Genomic DNA, 13,056 nt, shown 5'->3' with positions numbered 1-13,056 from the left:
CCATCACTTATGACATAAGCAATCATATATTTATATAAATGAAAACAAACCACACCAACACAATCTTAGTTGCAAGCATTTTACAGGTATATCACAAACCTTACTGAGACATTCCCAGTTGAAAACATTATACATCACTTATAATCTACCCATTTGTTTTCAGTCAAACATTACATAGCTCATTTAAGTACTGCCTTCTTTTAAATCTCATTCCTCCCCTGTGTGTATCGCTCCCACAATTCCTGTTCTGTTCTTTCCAATGTACTTTGCTCACACCTTTCTCTAAAGATCTCAATTCCAGTTGTTTTATCTCTGTTACTATATTCACTGCTTCTAATATAGTTGGTTTAGATTTTGATTTTCATTTTCTAGTAACTACTTTTTGGCAGCCATCATAATTAGACACAGTAAGGCCTTGCCATGTCTAGGCAATTCCGATTCTGTATCATAGTTCAGAAAAATCATCTCCATTATCACACCAATCTGCCCACCCAGCATCTCTGAAAGTGCATCCCGCAGGGAATCCTTAAAGTCTGCCAACTCATCATACTCCCAGAAAACATGTTCCCAAGTACCTATTTCTTCCCTGTCACACCTCCAACATTTGCAATCTACCTGAGGAAGAATTCTCTGGAGTCTACTTCTTGAGCTAGTTTCTTCTAAAGCTTTCACATCTACTTCACTCTTGTCAAACAAATAAATAAAACATATAGTTATAGGAAAATATCTTTCAATAATGATACTGGAGGAGTATTACAGGTCATAAAACCAGGGCATCACATCATTTATTTGGAAAGATAAGTATATTTCAACACTGTTTCATTCTTCTTTTTTTTTCTTTTCAGATATACTGTTTATTTCTATTTCTTAAAGAAAAACATGAGTAATAAATGAAAAAAGGGAAAAAAACAAATATAACACTTATAAAACATTTTGTATAATGAAAAAAAGGTTACAGTGTATATAAAATGCAATATCCCATTGACAATATCACATTCCATTAAAATAGTTACATATTAATACGTTTTCAAGATAAGAGTTTACTTGTACACTTATGAAAAGAATGGCACATTTGATACATCAATAAACTATTTACATCTATTTACATTTAAATGTCACCATGAGAACTTTCATTCAGTGATGAAGGAGAGCAAAAAAAGTGAGAATTTCCTTCATTTTAGGCCTTAACTATGACTCTACATGTTTATGATTACAAAAATTTTGGGTGAGATTAGAAAATATGAGTTCATTGGGATGTTTTGTTTGTGAAAGTCCTCCTTTTAATCCTTGAGTAAAGTATCCAAAAGAAAACCCAGTACTTCTGATAATAGGAGAGCTTATTTTAGTTTTTAGTTATCATTTTATGTGAAGATATATAATTGACAGCCATGTTCTTAAAGTTATTTCATGTTACATTAGATCTATCAAGCCAGTTTTGAGCAATGCAACGTTTAATTAATCCACATAGAGTGATCAAAACATGTTTTTACAAGTTGGTAAGGTTTTTGGGCATTTAATAAAGAATTGTAGTTTCCCATGAAAGTGTTAACTTTTCATATCCCATTTTGTCTAGTTTAACTTTTAGTGAGCACCACAGTTTATAGGCATATTTACAGCTCAAAAAAGTAATAAATCTACCATTTTTGATGGACAATATGGTGAGTCATTTGAATAAAATTTAAGAGAGACAGGAGTGCATTGTTGTTAATTATGAGTTGGGTACAGATAAAATTTTTGAATGGGGTGAGTTTAATCATATTTTCTATTACTTCAGTTTTTTTTTCTGTGGTGATATTACTGTTCTTCTCACTCCAATAGTTTGAGTACAGTAAAGAGGACTGAAATTTAATTGCAGATATTAGTTTATGTACATGGGATGGCATTTTTGGTTTTATAAGATAGACCTTTTGGGATTGTTTGAGCCAAAGTAATGTTCTACACATTAATATTTCATTTTCACATTTTTGCATTGATAAGAGACTTAATTTGTCTAAGTACATTATCATATTATTTTCTACCCTTAGATTTTCCCTAATATCTACAATCTTGTATTCCTTCAACTTGTAAAAATCCCATACTGTAATATTTTTGATTTGAGAGTATTTATTTAAGTTTACCATATCATTATTTAATTTCAAAGTTGGATTACGATGTATAGGTTGCAGAAAGTCAAGGGTATCTTCTAAATGTAGGGAGGATAATAATTTTCGAAATATGTTTATTTTACTTTTAATCATTACATGAATTTTTATTTTTTTTTTTATATTTTCCTGTTTAATAAAAGGAATTGCTTGTGGATTTATATTTTGGGAATTAATATGTTCATACCATATCTTAACCTACCTTGGAAACCACTTTTCATCAATTGGAATATATATATTTGCTACTTGAATTATTCTGTTTGCACAAATAATTTCATAATATAGTTTAAAATCAGGTAAGCCAATCCCAGCTTTTCTTTTAGGTAAGATTAGTTTATTATAACTAATTATAATAGATTTCAGGTACCACATACATTTTGATAACCCTGTTTTTATTTTGGAGAAAAATGTATTTGGAATGTTGAGATTAATAGCATTTAGTTGATACAGAATTCTAAGAAGAATATTTATTTTTACGATAGCAGCTGTAGATAGGAATGAACGTTTTATATTATTCCACTTAGAAATATCCTGTTCAATGGTTGTCCACGTTTTTGCAAGTTTTCTTTCATCAATTATTTATGACTATGTTCAAATTTAATTCCTAGATATTTTAATGGGTAATTTATCTTAATTTAAGTTTCTGGGAAGTACAATTATTTATACCCGAGAAGGTTTATTGGGAAAATAGAAGATTTAGTTGGGTTAATTTCCTAGTTTGTTATATTTGAAAATTCTTCAATGGATTTCATAATTTTATGTAAGTCTGTATTTGGGAGTTCAAAGTAGATATTTAAATCATCAGCAAAGGCAGTAAATTTCAACTTGGTATGTTGAATTATTGGTATACGGTGGAAAGTATTTTGCACTATAAAGAGCATTAGAGGTTCTGTATAGAGATTAAAGAGATAAGGGGAGAGGGTGCATCCCTGTCTAGTTAGATTAATAATTTTTATCAGTTTTGAGTTTGATGTATTTTTTTAAAGTGTTGTAGATGAGCTGTTGTAAATTATTTTTACAATATTTATAAAGTCCTTGTTTCTGATATTTTGTAGGATTTAAAGTTTCTAAGGAAAACAGTATTGATTCTGTTTACATATCAAAGGAACTAGGAGGTTCTTCTGGTAGAAAACTGGAAATTGTGGCAGAGACATTAAGAAAGGAGCCTTCGGTTCACTCCTATCAACAAATCAACTGCCTTGACAGCATTATCAGGCAAGTCAATGCATACAGGGATAACAATCAGTTGCAAGTTTTGTTGCTCATGTTGTTTTACAAGAAGCCAGTGACCTGCACTGCTTTTAGTTAAAATATTAAGTTTGACGGTAAAGTGTAATCAGTTATTCATTTGTACTTGCAGGTACTTGGAAAGTTGTAGTATCCCCAACACAGTAAAAAGGAAGTGCATTTCTTCTTCGGGTACAGTATCTTCCAACTCTGATGATGGCAAACAGAAAGTGAAAAAAGAGGTGACCAATGACAGAAAAGGTAAAACTTTATAGAAACACATTAAATAAATGTGTCACCTGATTAATTTCAAATAGCTTATTTTCTGAGATTCCATGCAGAATTCTCAAGATCAAGTTGACACTCTGTCACTGTTATCTCTTTGAATTTAATTTGTTCAACTGCACAGGTGGGGTGGACCTATAGGAAGCAGGCACATGATATTAAAATCACTTTGCAGGATTTAACAACACTTCATTAATGTCATATTTGCACAAAGACATTTTTTTAAATGTTTTATGGAAAATTTGTTTTACTTTCATTGTACTATGAAAAGCATTATCTTTGCAGATTAGATTAATAATTGGGGAAACTGTAAAATAACATGACATCTTAAAAGTACATCATTGTACAATTAGTCTAAATGGTGCTTATAGTAGTAGTATTGGGTAATAGCTTAGGTAAATCCTAGAACTGTACTACTTTGATGACATTTTGCAAATGATGGAATTGTATGTCATGTGACAAGTTAATTGAAATCTCTTGGATCCTATTTCCTTTTCAGCAGACTCACACACAATTTTAGATTTTACAATAATTCATACAGGCTATATATTAGTACAGCACATACCAAATAATGTATATATCCAATATTTCCAATGCACTTACTTCACTACAGAGCTATTTTGTAAAATGCTGGGAATATGACAGAAAATGTGCTTTTTATGCATTCAGTTCCTTAATATTAGTATAAGTTTTTTTTAATCCATTCTTCATGAAAAGTCAGATGATGTAATTAAGTTGGTTCATAACTTCAGAATGTATGTGAAATGACTTTCCCTGGAGGTGAGCAATGCGGTAATACCTTATTCACTAGACAAACCATATTCACTCAGATGACTTCTGAAAACAGTCCCCTACATAATACTTGACATAGTAGAAGCTGTCCAGATGAACCCAAGTCTCCAGCAAACTTCAGAACAGCATGCATTGTTTTAAAGGAATCTGTTTAGTTAAGACTTTGGGAATATTCACTGATGATCATCTAGACATCAGACTGTTAAACCATTCAGTAGAGATGACATGGGAGAAATTTTAATGTAGAAAAAAACATACATGAAGGTGTAGTGTGCAATAGATTTCCATTTCTTCACACTTGATTTCTTACAGATCTTTTCAATCCTTCAGGAGTTTCTTGGACTATGTTGTCCAACTCATGATTATCATAAGCTCCCTGGAAAATGTTTTTCATCTCTAGTAGTCAATTTTTACTTACTCTGACCCTTGTAGAATCCACATAACACAGATTACTGATCCCACTTGTGAAGTTGGGTACAATAAAGCAACAGTGCTGTAATTTATTTTTTCATAGAGATTGCACAAACTCCAGCATGTAGGCTACATAACCACCCTGCTGATATGAGGGCTTTATTTCAGCAATCTTAACAACTAAATGTAATGTTTTCTTAAGATATGCCTTCTCCTTAGGAAAAGTTTAACTTAGAAGACAACATTAAAGTCGAGGTCACCACAGCTCTCCATCTGTGTTCAGTTTCTATTCATCTTCAAAATGATACCATCAACAATACCAAACTTAGCAAGAACAACTGATCACCTGGCCTCAATCCAGAACAATTAATATATGTCTGACAATGATGCAGGCAATGCCAGTATGTGTCACCTGAAGCCAAATGCAAGTGAAATACATGGACTAGGTAGCAAAAATCATCAGGTATATCTATATCTATCTATCTATATATATATATATCTATATATATATATATATATATATATCTATATATATATATATATATATATATATATATATATATATATATATATATCTTGATCTAGATCTATTATATGCATGTGTGTACCTAAATATATATATATATATATATATATATATATATATATGTGTGTGTGTGTGTGTGTGTGTGTGTGTGTTTGTATGTGTGTGCATATAATATATAGATACACACACACACATATATAGAGATATATGTATACAGATATTGTATATATACTACAAGCATTGAGGTAGTTACATAGTTACATAGTTACATAAAGGATTTACAGTGACATAACAACAAGGTGAACTGGAAGTGGAAGTCATGTACTGTGCTGCAGTGAGTAACAATAATGATAGGATATTCATGAATAATGCTTAGGAATGTTATAAGATGAGATTATAGAATGTATGTATAGTGTGTCAGCTTTACTGAAAAAGTGATGCTTGTGAATACTGTGGTTGAATCTCTTGTGACAATGTGCAGAAGATGTTAACACAGAACAGTGCCTGGGAAGTCATGTATATTGCTCGTCCTAATTAGGAGTAACTCCAGGGATAAATACCATTCACGATATAAGCGCATAGATTGCAAGCACTGTGTTGTGGCATGTGACCTTCATGAAAATTCATTGCTTCTTGGGGGTCAGTGGTAACCACTGCAGGATATCATCAGGATTGTCATTTGCAATGTTTTGCCCTGAACTATGATTATCAGGCTTACCTGACCATCTCCAATGGGGATTCATAGCTTGCAATGACATCCATACAAACCATTCTATTTGCAAGATAAATCCTGGGCATTAAGCTTGAACATTAACAAAAAAGTGAAAATATGGGTTCATATATTCTGGGTTTTCCGAAGATATAATTTCTTATAAATCACTGTACAGTGGCTGCAGCTTCATTAATTATGTCAGCTTTCAATTTCTCTTATGCAAATATGATTCCCTCAGCTGAGAGGTATAGCAGGGCAGCTATCAACTCGTGTTTCATTAAGTACATGGAGATAATTCATAAAACGAGGCCTTAATGGTGGAATATGGATATGCTACTATATTAACAAGGCAAAATGGAAATGGCAAGCCTGAGCTGTAATGTCTGGATAGTGATCCCTTGCAGCATTAGTGACATTCAGAATCGTATCCTGGACTTTATTCTGTTTCCACTGTGCTAATCGATTAATCCAGGGTGCCAAATAGCATGAGGCAGGAATATTCACTTTCTTTTACTTATGAGATGGTAAACAAGGCACCTGGTTCTGCTGTTCTTAGCATTACCAGCTGTGCATATGATCAAAATATAGGAAATGATCCAAAAGAGAAGCACTGGAGCAAACCAAGGCTGACAACAAAAATCAGCATAAATCCAACAGTCACTGAGGCTTATTCAAGCAGCAGAAATAAATGCTAGTTCAAACAATGACTGAATCCATGCCAAAGACAAGTAAAATCCAAGCTGTTTTATTGGTAAGCACTTTCACCCTGTAAGGGCTTTGTCAAACCATAAGAAAAACATTTTTCTTATGGTTTGACAAAGCCTTTACAGGGTGAAAGTGCTTACCAATAAAACAGCTTGGATTTTACTTATTTGCTTCCAGAATTTAATCTGCTTATGCTATATTAACCAGGACACCAAGTAATCCAAATCTTTATCACTAGCCAGTTTAAAAATCTATTGAGATAATTCCTTCTCAAAAGACTCCAACCTCTAAAACACTGATTGACCAGTTCAGGTCGCTATAGCAGAAAGCATCTCCAAGTAATGATGAATGCATTCTTTCCAAAACATCAGCCTGGCAGATTTTCTCTATGTGTCTGTTAGGCTACATCATCTCTTTCCACATAGATTTACAATGCTGAATGTGCCAGGCAAAAGAGCTGTACCTGTGACCTTAAACATGGAAGTCCAACATACTTAAACTTCCCCGGATATACATACATACATACACAAATACATATTATTAAATATTTCATGCATGGGCAGTAATGTCCTTCTAGCCTGCCAATATACCAAAACAGTCATTCCCATAATAAGTTCCTAAGGTGTTCTTAAAATATCTAAAAATGCCTAAACTAATGCTTGCTTTAATATAATTTGGTAGTCTCTTCCATACATCAGCTACTCTCTTAGAGAACATGTTAGTACATCTGTCAGTCCTATATAATCACTTTCTCCAAGTCTTTTGGGTTTCCAACACCATGACTGGAATGGACTCCATTCCTTTGTCAGTGTATAATTAAAGTTCATGAAATTAGTATTGTATCAGTCCTTGATAGCCAAAAGTGCTCTTTGCAGAACTTGCTATTTGCCCAGAACTGACTCTGCAAGTCATACAGCGTTACAGGCATTGGTAGCATATCTAAATACGAGTGTAGATTATTTTTTATTAGACCCATAGCTCCTACTATTATTGGAATTGTCTGAGCATCCTTCTTTCATATTGTTCTTGTTTCTGCCTGCAAATCCTGATATTTTATGACTTTGTGTCTCTCTGTATGTGAGACACCATAATCACTAGGTATTGCAATTTCAATGATCAACGCCACTTTTGTCTTCTTCTCATGGACTACTACATCTGTTTTTTTCGCATCTATTTTTTTTAAACTGTTGGTAATGGGTGATTCCATGTGATGTATACTTCATCATTCTCTGTAATGATTTGTTGTTCATGTTTCCAGTGCTTCTCGGCAGTAGGGTAGTTAGGGCAGGGTGAGGGGGGGGGAACTGCCCTAGGTGCAAAGTGTTGGGTGGGGCATGTCCAGCCGATCCCAATCTTTTGTTAATGCAAACCTGAGCATTGTAGTGATCTGTGTGGTCTTAAATGTAACAACTGCTTGCTACATTGAAGCAAGCAGACTTGCTGCAGTTTAAAAGTGAAAAAAAAAAAAAACTTTTTTGTTTTAACTAAAAACTGAATGCTACAGTGCTTCATGCAGGCAGGGTATAAACTGCAGCAACTGTTTGCTACATTTGTGGTAAGCAGTTTTCTACCGTTTAAAAAGAAGAAATGCTTTTCTTTAGCTAAAGCAGAAGCACTGTAGCACTTCATGTGGGTTGTGTTAATGGAGGGAAGGTTGGGGGAAGGGCACAGAAATGAGACCTGAATGTCTGGGCCAGAAGGGAGGAGTGTGTGTCATGCATCTGGTCAACTGGTTGGTGTACCAGTAGAAGGAATGTCCATTTTGTTTTGTTTTGCTTTTCACTTGAAGAGCACAGGGTGTGTGGGACAGTAGTTCAGAGTACTGGCACAGACCACTGGTTGAACCAGCTACGCTTCTTCTTCTTAGCTACTTCTATATTGTAGTATTCATACAATCTTGCCACATTATTGTGCCTTTCAGAATATAGGCCATCTGTCATGAGTGTTTCACACCCAAAAAGAAAGTGTCTGTTTCCAATTTTTTTACAGAATCTACATTTGTTAGTTTTTCCCACATGCTCAATGGACTTTGCAAACCAATGTGTATGCATTCCACTGTCTTGGGCTGCCATTATTAACCTTTCATCCTTTGGTTTCAACTCACCTTTCCTTAACCATTTCTGCATCAAATCCTGCCCAACATGAGGTTGTTCCAGGAGATCTCTATACTTGCCACTATATTTGGCTTTATCATATTTCTTTCCTTCTCATCTGAACTTTCTCCTTATATTCTTTCTTTTGTTTTCTGGCACATTCAACTGCTGTCTGCTGTTTGTCTACTTGTGGTTTAATTTTCAGTCTGCTTCACACAAGAATGCTTCTGTTATACTAAACAAAGAAGTCATTTTAGACTTCCCCTCCTCATGTTTTGAATCTTCCACTATACTTGGATCTGATAAGGTCAGCAGATATGTATGCAGTCCCATGACTGCAGATCTATAAATGTAATCAATTTCAAAGAGGCCCATGCCTTCTTCAGAGTGCGGAATATATAATCTTGGTATCCACTGATTTTTATATAACATTTGATAAGCATGAAACATTTTTGTTCTTTTCCTGTCCAATTGATTCAATACATTTTGGGGCCAGTCAATAACACCAAAACTGTAAGTTAGAACAGGAAGAACAAATTGGTTTATAGTTTGGACTTATATGCCAAGGCTGTTTTCAGTACTAGTTTTAGTCTTCTGAAGTATTCCTTACTGAAGTTTATTTACATTTGTTAATCATTTATGTCATCAGTTCCCAAATATTTATACATCCCCTCCTGCTTAATTCCTTTATATCACATTCTAGTCTTGGGTAGATTTTCTTGATACTGCAATGTTTCTGCTTTAAATGCTGTTTTTTTCACATTGATCAAAACCAAATGACATTTTTATACAATCTAAAAAAGTTTTAACCACTTGAAATTGTGCTTTCAACTCCTCATCTTATGAACTATACAGTTTTAAGTTACCCCAAAAAGTAGATGAGAAGTCTTTAAGCAAGGTTGTTTTCTGGGAGCCAGATTGTAACTAAGACCTAATCTGTTAAGTAAATAGCTTAATGTGTTAAGGGTAAGACAAAACACAAGGGGTGATAAAGAATCAACCTAGAATATCCTGCTTTGAATTTTTTATCCCTGTGACATTAATTTGACCTTTGCTATGTCTTAATTGCAAAGTGGTTTGCCACTGTTTTTTCATCACATTAATGTAATTGATTACTGTAGGCTGCATCTTTTACATCTATAACCACTACTTTATCCATGAATGTGGAATGCTGTTAAATGTTTTTATTTTTTATTTTTCCATGCCATACTTAAGTTTTTTTCCACTTTTTTACAATTCTCTATTATGGCTTTATTTAGCAACAAATGATCCAAATGATCTTTTGTTCTATAGGACTTTCGGTTGCTACCATTTTAGTCTATTACTATGATTGAGTTTTCTTCTAAATGATAAACTCTGCATCAATTCCAGTATATAGTTTGTACATAATCAGAAGTCGAGTTATTGGTCTATAGTTTTTAGGATGGCTTATAGGTTCACTTTTAAGGAGGAGTACCATTTTTCCTGGTGGGGGTCTGTTTGGGTTGCCCATATAAGTAATTCTTACTCAGGGTTAAATTTTTGTGTAAAGGTATTAATACTTTTATCTAGATGTTAGGTGCTGCATCTGGGCCTAGGGTTTTCCATTTAGGAGGTTTTCTTAATTTTGTTTCAGTTTCTTTGGCTGGTACTTCATCCCATTTCAAATCCTGTACATTTGAACTCCTTACTGTTTCTTTTAATTTTTCTATCCATTCAGCATCTTTGTTATATTCCACAGGGTATTCATAAATATTTCTCTAAAATGTATTTATTTTTCCTTTTTTAGTGGTGTTTCTTTTCCTTTTGCTTTGTTTTCTAGTTCTCTATAAAACGTTTTGGGATAATCAATGACTTACTTGTTCTGTGCTTTTCCTTTATATTTATGTAATTTTATGTAAATTTTTTTACATAAATTTATGTAAATATTTTGAAATTGTGCATACTACTATATCTTTGATACATTTGTTTAAATTTTTGTAATATATTAAGTTGTAACTGTACCTACTTCTATATCAGCGACGTCTTTGCTCACATTGTTTGTACTAGTTTTATATTTTTGTATTATTTTGTGTGGAGCTTTTCTCCCTGACCCTCTGCTGAAAACGGGCTCTAGCCCAGTCAGACACTCCCGGTAAACAAATGTTAAATAAATAAATAAATTATCTGCATATCTTCTAAAATTTTCATCCTGTGCTGATATCTTTAGCTTATTATTTGCAATAGTGTATGATAGATCCTGGTCTGTCCTGATATGGTACATTGCTGTTTCCATGTCTATCTTTATAAGTATTTTTGTTGATCTGTTCCATCTTCTAAATTCTTTTAACAGTGACAATTCTTGTGTTAATCACTTTATATGTTTCTCTGTTCAATGTTCCATGATGGCATTTTATTTCTTAATTATTTTCCCTTATTGTTTTATATTTTTCTAGTAAGTCTTTATCTGCTATTAATTTAGATGCAAAGTAATATATCCTATTTTCTTCTGTTATATTACATGAATTTCTGTTAATAAACTGATTACTGTGTTCATCTGTTTTATCAGACTTCTAATATTTTGGGTCTTATTTATTTTATGCAATCTATTTCTTTCATAAATCATAATATGTCTATCCATCTTATTAAATCAAACAACTCTTCCTTAAAAATCATTTTCTTCTAAACTGAGAGCACATTCTTTGTTCTGTTTCCTGTGGACATTCTACAGAAAGTTCCAGAACATCTTCTGTGAGATATCCTACATAGGTTGTCTGATAATTCTGTACTACTATTTGATAACCCCAAACATTCCCAGAGGTAGTTTTCTCTAAATGCCCTATATACCTGAATAGGATCTCCTCTTAAATATCTATATGAAGTATCACGCAAGTTCAGATATTATAGTATTTCATAATAACTTAAATTTTCACATCCATGGATGCCCTAGGTATATTTTTGCTATACTCTTTCAATTTACCTATGCTTGTTTTCTTATAAGGTCTCCATATTTTTTTTATTCTACACTCTAGTTTAGGTGTAATGTAATTTAGAAACAATAATTTCATTATTGCTGATTACCTTGACTTTGTAAATCACTTTATACAGCCTATAGATTTATAACTATCATTAACCAATTGGCTGATATGATCAGAAGAAACTCAAAGCTGGATTTGTCCATATACCCAGATCCTTAAATGAATCTATAGTTTCAGTCACTGTGTGCTGTAATAAATATTCACCATTCAATCTTTGTCTCCCAAATCTCTTAGCTTTGATGTCTTTATCAGCGTATTATTCTCCTGAGCCTAAATGGACAATCTAATCAAGAAACAGACATAATCATGTTTATCCTTTTTGAAGTCACCTGCAAATCAGTTAACAAAAAACTAGGATCCCTTTATAGAATCAAGCCCTTTCTTACACCAGTAGCTAGGACCACTATAGCCAGAACCCACTTAATCTCAACTCTACTTTATGCTTCCCCTATATATACTAACCTTTCAAAAAATAACTTCAACAAACTGGCAACATCCTATAATAACATTGCTAGATTTGCAACAGGCTCTCCCTTCAGAACTCATCACTGTTTAAACCTAAAACAACTGGACTGGCTAGAATTTCTTAACCATATTCAATTTCTCCAGCTTACCATTGTCCATAAGTCCCTGCACCAACCCCACAACACTCCAATACTCTCTACCATCATTACACCTTACAAAAACCTCAAGAACTTACGCTCCTCAAACAAACTCCTGATCAACACTTCTAGATCCAATAACTCATCAGGTGACTCCTATACTCTAACTCTGTAGGCAAGCTATGGAATTTATTACCTACTGAACTTACAACTCAAACTTCTCTTTCACTCTTTAAAAAGAAACTAAAGCTATTTCTTAAGACACACTGGCTATGCACCTGTACTAACCCTGACTAACTTCCTTCCTTCTAAACTAATAACTTCTCTGAAACTTCTAATACTACCCTACTGATACAAAATACCATAACATTGCTAATCAAATGTATGTATATACTGCATATCCTCACTGTCTATTGCATTTGAGAGACAGTGAGAGAGAGAGAGAGAAGAAAAAAAAAAAATATATATATATATATATATATATTTTTTTTTTTTTTAACATTTGTATCTTCTAATTTGTCCCGTTATCACCTTTTGTATTTTTAATTGGATGTATTATGACTTTG

The 13,056-nt window shown here is 33.2% G+C and overlaps 1 protein-coding gene across 3 annotated transcripts in view; it reads left to right on the top strand.

Annotated features, from left to right (window-relative positions):
• Positions 1 to 13,056, top strand: part of LOC122799310 (period circadian protein homolog 1-like) — a 439,191-nt gene that overhangs the window by 253,000 nt on the left and 173,135 nt on the right. For all 3 annotated transcript variants that reach the window (XM_044068277.1, XM_044068278.1, XM_044068276.1), the window contains exons 15-16: positions 3,197 to 3,356; positions 3,502 to 3,629. In XM_044068277.1, the coding sequence (XP_043924212.1) occupies positions 3,197 to 3,356; positions 3,502 to 3,629 (288 nt within the window). The remainder of the gene's footprint in view (positions 1 to 3,196; positions 3,357 to 3,501; positions 3,630 to 13,056) is intronic.

Source organism: Protopterus annectens, chromosome 4.part0 (assembly GCF_019279795.1).
Source record: "Protopterus annectens isolate FY-2018-M chromosome 4.part0, PAN1.0, whole genome shotgun sequence".
Classification (NCBI taxonomy): domain Eukaryota; kingdom Metazoa; phylum Chordata; order Ceratodontiformes; family Protopteridae; genus Protopterus; species Protopterus annectens.
This window is presented reverse-complemented; position numbering and strand designations above follow the sequence as displayed.